Source organism: Pseudorasbora parva, chromosome 5 (assembly GCF_024679245.1).
Source record: "Pseudorasbora parva isolate DD20220531a chromosome 5, ASM2467924v1, whole genome shotgun sequence".
Taxonomy (NCBI): Eukaryota; Metazoa; Chordata; class Actinopteri; order Cypriniformes; family Gobionidae; genus Pseudorasbora; species Pseudorasbora parva.
The window spans coordinates 1,461,318-1,472,073 of NC_090176.1; the positions used below are offsets into that span (position 1 = coordinate 1,461,318).

The 10,756-nt window shown below is 39.7% G+C and overlaps 1 protein-coding gene across 1 annotated transcript; it reads right to left on the reverse strand.

Moving 5' to 3' along the window:
• Positions 1 to 5,841: 5,841 nt before the first annotated feature.
• LOC137075794 (uncharacterized) lies at positions 5,842 to 8,227 on the reverse strand (the record flags this gene model as incomplete). The annotated part of the gene is made up of 2 exons (XM_067444749.1): positions 5,842 to 5,908; positions 7,659 to 8,227. Coding segments are annotated over 2 exons (636 nt in total), but the record flags the coding sequence as incomplete, so codon positions are not given.
• Positions 8,228 to 10,756: the final 2,529 nt, after the last annotated feature.

Genomic DNA, 10,756 nt, shown 5'->3' on the forward strand with positions numbered 1-10,756 from the left:
GCTCCTATGACAGGTAGAGAGAGAATAGATTTTTTTCTTAAACTCAAAGATGTGTTTTTTTTTGGAATTACTGGACTGAACAAAAAAGTAATTATGAAAACCTTCTTCAATGGTGGGAGGTGGGAAAAGTTCAAATTAAGCTTTTTTGCCAACAATATTCATCACAAGCTTGGAGTAATATAAAAAAGAAAATGGTTCAAGTAGATGACATTACGTCATTGCATGATATGTTGATTAATAATAATGACATCTTGATGCACTGTTTACGAAGACCTGATGGAAGAGTTACGTCAGATCCTTTAATGATGAGATGAACTGCTGTTGACTTTTATTCTAAATTATTTGCAAAAGAAGACATCGATCTCAACACAACATCTGAACTTTTTAAAGACTTACCAAATCTGCAATAAGACGAAAGACTTTTTCTAGACTCCAACATTACCTTTGAAGAAATATCTGATGCAGTTAAACAACTCTCAACTAGTCGAGCACCAGGTCTTGATGGACTTACAGCAGAATTTTTTTAATCTTTATGGGGAGATTTATTATCGCCATAAATATTGGACTTGATTTATTTAAAGTGTTTGAAGAAAGTTATAAATTGAAGGTTCTGCCTAAAAGTTGTCAAATGGCCGTCCTTTCTTTTCTTCCAAAAAAAGGAGATTTGTGTTAACTAAAAAACTGGAGACCTGTTGCTGTTCTTAATTCTGATTATAAGATATTGTCTAAATGTATTGCAAACCGTCTTAAGACTGTCTTAGGTTCTTTGGTTCATGAAGATCCGTCTTATTGTATCCCCGAAAGAAGCATTTATGATAATCTGTTTTTAATCAGAGATCTGTTTGAATGCTTAAGAATGTATCATGTTGGAGTTGGTCTAATATCCTTAGACCAAGAAAAAGCGTTTGATCGTGTCGATCATCAGTATTTGTTTTATATTTTAAAATGTTTTGGCTTTGGTGATAAGTTTATATCATGGGTAAAAGTGTTATATAAAGGTTCTGAGAGTATGATAAAAAATAGAAAGTGGATTAAGTGTACCAGTCAATATACAAAAAGGAATCAGACAAGGTTGCCCAATGTCTGGCCAACTATATAGTTTGGCGATTGAACCCTTATTGTGTTTGCTTAGACGCAAACTAAAAGGTTTAACTATAAAGGGTAGTTTAAGGAAAGAGCCAATCATATTGTCTGCATACGCTGATGATATAACTGTAATAGTTCAACAGCAAGAAGATGCATTGATTGTAAAAGAGTCTTTAAAACTGTATGAAAGAGCTTCATCAGCAAGGTTGAATTGGGATAAAACAGAAGCTGTGTGGTATGGCTCTACTGATGTGAATCTGTCTTTTTCAAAACTCCCTAATAATGTTCAATGGGGCAAACTTGGTTTAAAATATCTTGGAGTGTATCTTGGTCAAGAGGAATACAAAAAGAAAAATTGGGAAGGTTTAGTGGAGAAGGTCTGTGCGAGGTTGTCAAGATGGAAATGGTTGCTACCCAAGCTATCATATAGGGGGAGAGCACTGATTGCTAATAATCTCATCGCATCAATGCTCTGGCACAGATTTATGGTTGTGGATCCACCAGGATTGTTAGTCGAGGAAATTCAAAGGCGGCTTGTAAACTTCTTATGGTCTGGACAAAACTGGTTAAGAGCTTCTGTACTCTATCTTCCTGTACAAGAAGGGGGACAAGGACTGATAGACATTCGTGCTAGAGTGACAGCTTTCCGATTGCAGGCTGTTCAGCGTCTATTATATCACCAAAATCATGGATGGATGGATTTAATGTGTGCACTGTTACGCAAAGCTGGACGAATGGGTCTAGATAAACAGTTATTCACCATGGCCCTAAAGACAACCCCACTGGGTGGACTTAATTCTTTTTACATCATCGTTTTATGTAAATTGTTTTCAGTCTCAAGAGAGTGGTCAAATCCAGGTCCATGGCTGTTTAACAAATCTCTTTTTTTTTAATCCTCTTTTTCCAGTTGAGATTCTAAATTCAGTGACTATAAGATCAAGCTTGCTTTCTGCTGGAATATCTATGCTTCGGGACCTAAGGTCAGTAAACGGATGGATTGAAGCTGAGGATCTTGCTCGAAAAGTTGGTTTCAGGTCTGCGCGTCTCGCTAAACGGATGCTAGAGGACCTAGAAGCTGTTCTTCCTATTTTAGCTAAAGACTTTCTCAAAGAGACTTGTATAAGTGATGAAACAAAGACACTATTTTAGGGGGCACACTCTGGACTTGGTCATTTCCAACTCTCCTCATATTAGAAACCTCTTGGTGTATGATCTGGGTGTGTCTGACCACCAGGCCATCTCATTGGAGCTACCACGCCCCTCTTCCCTTACCAAAGATTCCCGTCAAATTTGCTTCAGGAACCTGAAAAAGATTAACCAAGACTTTTTAACTACAGACCTTCAGCAATTCTCCTCTGTTGATCTCTCCTCAGTCTCTGAGTCGGTTGACTTCTACAACAAGTCTCTGAGCAGCCTTCTAGATCTTCACGCACCTGACATAACTAGAATGGTCACCTTCTCGCGCTCAGCACCCTGGTACACCAGCGAACTGCGGAAGATGAAGACGGTTGGGCGTGTACTTGAGAGGCGTCTCAAGCTCTCAAGACTCACTGTTCATAGGCAAGCCTATAGAGTTCATCAGAAGGCCTACGCAAGGTCCTTGAGAGATGCTCAGTCACAGTTCTACTCTTGCATCATCAACAATAACCCTGGAAACTCCAAGAAGCTTTTCTACACTATAAATCACATCCTCAAACCGCAAACTCACTCTTTTTCAGAAGCCACAGAAGAGAGGTGCAATAAGTTCATGACCTTTTTCAGGAACAAAGTAGACAACATCCACTTGCTTCTATCTAGCACCTCCGCTCTGCCTGTCCCGTCTGTTGATCCACAGCCAGGGACCTTCCAACATCTCTGCTGCTTCTCCATCATCACACAGCTCGAGGTTGAGGACATCATCAGAAAAATGAAACCATGGAGCACTGGATCCTTTTCCTACAGCCTTGGTAAAATCTAACCTCAGTGTCTTAAGTCCATTCATTACCAAGATTATTAATAATTCCCTCCAAGCTGGCCTTGTTCCTTCATCTCTAAAAACTGCTTTCATCAGACCACTTCTAAAAAAACCTACTTTAGACCCAGATGTTAATGACAACTACAGGCCCATCTCCAACCTCCCATACCTCTCTAAGGTGCTGGAAAAAGTTGTTGCTGCACAGCTTCAGGTCCATTTGGAGCATAACAATCTATATGAGAAATTTCAGTCTGGTTTCCGCTCAGGACACAGCACAGAAACAGCTTTGGTCAGGGTCACAAACCAGATAGCAGACAAACAGTGAATCAGCGTTGAATCAATGTTAATGCATCAACTAAAATATCATTGAATCAATGTTGAGATTTAACATTGATTTTTCATCAGGTTTGCACCCTGAAATAATGTTATTTCAACAATGAAAAATAGATCAATCTTGCTTTATGTACAGCAGGATTCTATGCCAGTTAATTTGTCTCTATTTTATTCATTTTAATCAGAGACCATGTGTGGCTGCAGTCGATATGATTTTGCATCAAAAAGTCACTCAAAGTTAATAACATCCTTCAGTTTACATGCAAATGTATTTATTTATGCCCCCACAGTTACAACAGGAAATCTCACATTGACTTGAAACAATTACATCTGAATTTATAACACAAATGAGAAGAGCCTGGAAAAACATGACAACGTGCATCTGCAAAATGGAAGTAAATACAAATGTAAACTTGCCAATAAATACAGAAATGAGAGAGTACTACTGAAAGAAAGAAGGTAGAAGAAAGAATAAAATCCTCCAAACTCAGGGGGTTCCACCATGAGCAATGCCCCGAAGCCTTTCAGGTTGTAATGGAGCCAGTTCTGCACCGTCCCAGCAATGATAAACCCTGATGCCTCTTATTATCAGCATTCACGGCATCTAAACAACAAGAAGTTAGTAAATATTTGGAAATGTGATTAATTATACATTACAAATATAGCGTACTACAAAATGAAGTGAAACTAGAAATTTTATCAAAATCTTGATATCCCAGTTAAAACGGTAACATTAAATTCAGAACTATTTAATGCATTTTAAAATAGATTTTAAAGGACCAGCAGTCACACAATGAATGAAAAAGCAAAGTGACTATATCCGGTGTTTTATCTAATAATATTATTGTATTTAAATAAATAGTGTGTGAAAATGAAAAGTAAATGAATGACCAAATAGCTAAATTAAGAAAATAAAAGAGGAGCTGTATAGGCTACATGGTGGTTTGGAAGAGATTTTTTTCCCATTTACAACACGAACTGGAGGCACAACTGTTTACTAAATTTCTGTAGTTTGATATAGCTGCCTACAGAACTTAAAAATCTCACTCTTTTCTTTTTTCTTGCTGCATTAAAGATTAAACTGTAATGATGTAATGAAGTGATCTGCTCTTGTGATGATATCTCACAGCTGAAGCAGTTAGGAACTGATTGTATTTCCCCTCACCGCGCTAACAGGTCAATCAGTTCTAGTTCTGCTTCAGCTGTGAGATACTCTCACCAGTGGCGAACACAATCACTGACAAGCCAGAAATTCATCTAACCTTCCGATCGCCTCTCGTTTATACACTGGACGAATAAAGGATGATTCAAAATGATTAATATGTGCGTGCAACGAGTAAGATACATTCGTGGATCCGAATCCACAGAGTCAGAGTCAGAGTCAGAATTTGGACGCAATTCCCGGTGTATATGCCAATCTTAAAAAGATGAATACAAATATGATATGGTTTGGTGAAAAACAAACTGAAACTCAATGTATTAATATTATCCTCTGGCCCTTGGTTATGTAATTTACGAGGGCGTTCATGTGACTATTATTAACATTGCAGTTCACACTGACTCGCTCAGGAGAAGCACACAAGTTGTAAAACATAAAGATGAATAAAAACACTAAATTAAAATTGAGATGAATTTTATAAATATATTTTTGTAGGCCACTTACCTCTAAAAAACATGGTCATTGTCCTGTCTCTTTTTCGCGTTTGATGTCTGTTCGGGTTCAGCTGCGCTTGCTTTCATCTGATTGGTGGTTGTCTTGAAGGTGCATTACCGCCACCTACTGGATTGGATTGTGGCGCATATGATAGGTAGGGACACATATTCTCAATTCTTTATTAACCCTGTATTCTTTAGATAAATAATGAAATCCATGTACATTCTACATGATTTAAATAATAATAATAGCCTACAACTTTAATTAATTTAAAACTGATAGACTACATTTATGGTAGAAGTTCATTGTTTTTTTTATTCTTATTATTTTTTATTATTATAATAACATGAAACACAGAATGACAACCTTACATGCCAGGCGGCAGGAAAATAATATCACTTTTAAAACAATTCATAGTTTTGAATAATGGGACAGATAGATTGACCGTAAGCCTCACCGGTGGAGAATTAAGCTGACCAAACATCAGCATTGATTCAATGTTTGTCTTTTCAACACTGAAAGGCATGGAATTATCAACATTGATCCAATATTATTTAGCAGTGAATTTTCAACATTGGTCCAGTATGGTGTTAGCATTGAATGTTCAACATTGATCCAATATTACTTAGCATTGAAATTTCAACCTCAACCAAAATGAGGATTCTGATGGAATTTCAACATTGATTCAATGTCACCATGCTATCTGGGAAACGATCTATTGATGGCAGCAGATGAGGGTTCCCCATCCCTTCTCATCCTCCTGGACTTAACTGCAGCTTTCGATACAGTTGACCATAACATCCTCCTTCACCGTTTACATTCCACCATCGGTCTCTCCGACTCGGTCCACAACTGGTTTTCTTCTTATCTCACTGGGAGAACTGAATATTTTGCATTAGGAGAAGCTACATCCCTGTCACACAATGTCACCTGCGGTGTCCCTCAAGGCTCTGTGCTCGGACCCACCCTGTTCATACTCTACATGCTCCCCCTTGGCCGTCTCATCAACCGGCATGGGACTTCTTTTCACTGCTATGCTGATGACACTCAACTTTACTTTAGGACAAGTTCATCTCCCTCTGCTGACCTCACACCATCCACTTTGATCACTTGCCTGGATGAGATAAAGGCGTGGATGAAGCAAAACTTTCTGCAGCTAAACAGCTCCAAGACTGAAGCTATCCTAGTCGGCACTCACTCCACTTCAGGTCCAGAAGTCCGTTATCACCAGCATTGCTTTCTCTGGTCAGTTCATTCCACTTTCCACTTCAGTCACCAATCTGGGGGTAAGAATGGAATCGCAGCTTACTTTTGAAGCGCACATCAAACACCTGTGTAAGACCTCCTTCTTCCACCTCAGAAACATTGCCAAACTTCGTCCCATTCTATCACTGGCTGATGCGGAGAAGCTTGTCCACGCCTTTATCTCCTCCAGGCTGGACTACTGCAATGCGCTCCTTATTGGCATCCCTAGCAAAAATCTCCAGAGGCTGCAGTGTATTCAGAACAGCGCTGCTAGGATCCTCATGAGGGTGCGCAAATACGACCATATCACCCCCATTCTAAAATCACTCCACTGGCTTCCTGTGTCGTTCAGGATCGAGTACAAGATCTCTCTCCTTACCCACCAGTGCATCCATGGTGATGCTCCCTCCTATCTCAAGGAACTCCTCACCACACAAACAGCCACTCGTAACCTCCGCTCTGTTTCTCTGTTTCGTCTTAAAACTCCCACAGCCAATCTCCGTACTCTGGGAGATCGGGCCTTCTGCTCTGCAGCCCCCAGTCTGTGGAACGCTCTCCCTGACCACCTGCGGACTCCACAGACTATAGATGCTTTTAAGCGTGGTCTTAAAACCCACCTTTTTAGCAGAGCTTTTAATTGTTACTTCTTTATTTTATTTTTCAGTTTTTATTTATTTTATTTTATTAATTTACTTATTTATTTATTGTTGTTGATTGTTTTTAATTCTGTAGCACTTTGAGATTTTGTTTAATATAAAGTGCATTATAAATAAAATGTATTATTATTTATTATTATTATTTTCTAAAGTATTGATGAGTGAATAATGTATGTGGAATTGGTTTTAGGAAATTGTAATTATTGTTTGTATTTATATTTATTTATATTGATAAATCCCAAAAGTTAATGAATTAATAAAGGGATTTTAAAAGTCAAGTCTGTGTCTCTCTCTCTCTCTCTCTCTCTCTCTCTCTCTCTCTCTCTCTCTCTCTCTCTCTCTCTCTCTCTCTCTCTCTCTGATTGATTGATTTTAATATCCTCAAACACATCCTTATCCACTTATAATTTTATTTAACATTGTCAGATTAAATTGTGCACTTATAAGTTTCGTGTAGTTTTGCATACTGCACTAGATTGAAAGCAAGAAATTAAAATGACACTGGGAAATACACGTTTATCACATTTGGATCTGAAATTGAACTGAATCTGATTAAAAGTGAATGTGTTGAATCTCAGCTTGCATACCAAAAACATTAAATAAATTGTGTGTGTGTGTGTGTGTGTGTGTGTGTGTGTGTGTGTGTGTGTGTGTGTGTGTGTGTGTGTGTGTGTGTGTGTGTGTGTTTACAGAAAACTTCAGAAACAACAAAACATCTTCATAATGACACCTGGCGGAGGAGGAGGTGGTGGAGGATGTGGATGTGGTGGAGGATGTGGGGGAGGAGGATGTAGAAGAGGAGGAGGAGGAGGATGTAGAAGAGGAGGAGGATGTGGAGGAGGAGGAGGAGGATGTAGAAGAGGAGGAGGATGTGGAGGAGGAGGAGGAGGAGGAGGATGTAGAAGAGGAGGAGGATGTGGAGGAGGAAGAGGAGGAGGATGTGGAGGAGGAGGAGGATGTGGAGGAGGATGTAGAAGTGGTGGAGGAGGATGTAGAAATGGAGGAGGAGGAGGTGGAGGAGGATGTGGAGGAGGAGGATGTAGAAATGGAGGAGGAGGAGGTGGAGGAGGATGTGGAGGAGGAGGAGGATGTAAAAGTGGTGGAGGAGGATGTAGAAATGGAGGAGGTGGAGGAGGATGTGGAGGAGGAGGATGTAGATGTGGAGGAGGAGGAGGAAGTGGAGGAGGATGTAGAAGTGGTGGAGGAGGTGGTGGTGGAGGAGGTTGGGGAGGAGGAGGAGGTGGTGGTGGAGGAGGTTGGGGAGGTGGGGGTGGAGGTGGTGGTGGTGGTGGAGGAGGAGGAGGTGGAGGAGGATGTTGGTGGAGATAGGAGGAGAAGTTAGGTGGAGGTAGGGAGGAGATGGAGGTAAGATTAGGAGGAGGTAGGAGGAGGTAGGGAGGAGGTGGAGCAGGAGATGGGAGGAGGAGGATTGCAATCCTTATCAATAAACTACACACAGTTCTGAAAGGTTTTTGTGAGGGTCACAAAATGTTAACTCAAAGTCACGTTTAGATTTTGAGGCAAAGAATTTTGAAAGGTCAGAACATCATTCTTTGACAAGAGATTTCTTATAAATTGTGATCCAGTCTGCAAAAACCCAGAGTAACAACTGAGACCAATCAGATACAATTATTTGTTCTGTTTAACAAATAATCTTTAAAACTCACTCTGGGGCTATGGAACCATTCCCCAAAATACCACTTAGGGCAAGAAGGACCTCAGTTACCAGGGCTTCCATCAGATAAGACTCGGGTTATTTTTTGAAAGAATGTGACATGCCTGCTTTCCTTTACAGACAAACTGATCTATAAATGAACATATATCTCAGGACATTGTGTGTATGGTTATTACTGTCTTGTTTAGAGTCTGTATATTTAGCTTTTATGCCTGTTTTAAGATAGATTCATCAGTTAATGTAACCTCAGCTATACCTTGTTTGGTGTCTACGGAGTTGAACTTTGAAGATCTAAATGATTATGTATGTGAAATGTCGATACCTGTGCAACATAATAGTATTACAAGAATCTTTAATGGTCTCTTAATCCAGTTAAATTTGCAAACGATCTGCTTGAGACAAAGGATCGTAATACTTCTTTCCCTCTGAAAGCCTAAGTACGATTGGCTCACTGACCCCTCGGAGGAGAAGCAATCCTCAGAAGGCCCCCTGGCAGAAGGGGCTGGCAGGTCCAACATCTCAAGCCATGTGCAACTTCCTTGACCATTTAGAACTATCCTTGAAACTTCATCATATCATTCTTCAGTCAATGCAGAAGAAATTGATTGCAAGTTCAACATCATCGACTCACAGAACCATCAAATCAGGAACTTTACAAAACGGCTTCAACTGCAACGGCACTCCAAGTATCGCATATCTGAACTAAACAGAGGGTTAGGATGAGCAGTAAAATCCTTCTAATGAGGTGCTTTGAAAATAACAAGATGATGGTTCTTTTCATTTATAATGACTTTTTTCCAATGCTTCATTTATGGTTTCATTCTGTCACTTTCCAGCTTACCCATGTATGTGTGATGGGAAAGTTTTTACTGGTTTAGACTGGAATGACTAGCAGAACCTTATTAGTAATATGAAATATCAGTAGAAAATCTCTTTTTGGGGTAGATCCCGGACAAGAACTGTACTTGTAGGTGTGAATCTTCAGTTGTGATTAAAACAAAATACAAACAAATACAATTAACGGTACATTACTTTTTTTCCATTTTACATCTAAACAGAAGCATTCGAGTAAGAAAAACAGAAACTGAATTATCAAATGTAAAATTAATATCTGCTGGTTTGTTCTTCGTATGTCACTCATTACAGTCGAGATCAAATGACACATCCTAGATGACATCATCGTGCTAATCATGATCTGTGTCCCAATGTGAAGGCTGTACCCTCTGAAGGCCACATTCAACTTCAAATGTGCCCTCAGTTTCTCAGGCAAATGAAGGGGACAGCAGGTGGACCCTTCACAGCCTAACTTACCCCCATAGGCCTAATTCATAGCACGCAGGTGACGACAGGACGGTAGCGATCGGTAATTCTGGTGTACATTGGATGGGAGCAAGTGGTCTGTAAATAGCCCAGCCGTTCCTGACACAACAGCACAACCGCACTAGAACTTGAAGTGAACAAAATGTCCTGTAGTGGTGGTATTCACAGAGTTCCCTGTTCCCTTCTGATAGATTGTTTATGTGAGTCTCAGCATGGAAGACAAAGTGTACAGGGTCTGTTGCATTGTATTTTATGTTCTAACATATGGTTTTACTTATATTCTGGAATCATCTTCCATATAAGGAGCAGGTTCTTGTAGGAGTGTAGGGGAGTCAGGGTAAAGGACCCCTTGTTTTGTATTGTAAGGGCTTCAGGATCTCAAGGAAAACCTGGATGACCATATTTAGACTTGTATGTCTATACCATGAGCTGCTATATGATGTAATCTCTCTCTCACTGGTTAAAATCATGTTATACACTTTGTTTTCAATGTATATAATCTATTTTTTTTGTTGCTTTAATAAAGTGAGACTTTGTATTCTCCCTCAGCGCTGAGTCTTTGTTCATTCAGTTGCCAATAAAGAGGACTGGGATGAGACATGAGTAAGGGCCAAAAGCCTAACACCTGCCCTGAGAAACCAGGCAAGATAATGTTTCATTTCCTAATTTTAACTTGCATAAATGGTATTTCTCAGCCATTCTCCCCATAAGAGGAATCAGTCTGTCCATTCTCTCCCTTCTCTTTCTTTCCTTTTATCTTTCTTTTTCTGCATTTTCTTTAAATACAAATGAGAGATCTGTGCAGGGCTGTTTTTCGGCCCGCTCCCCCTATA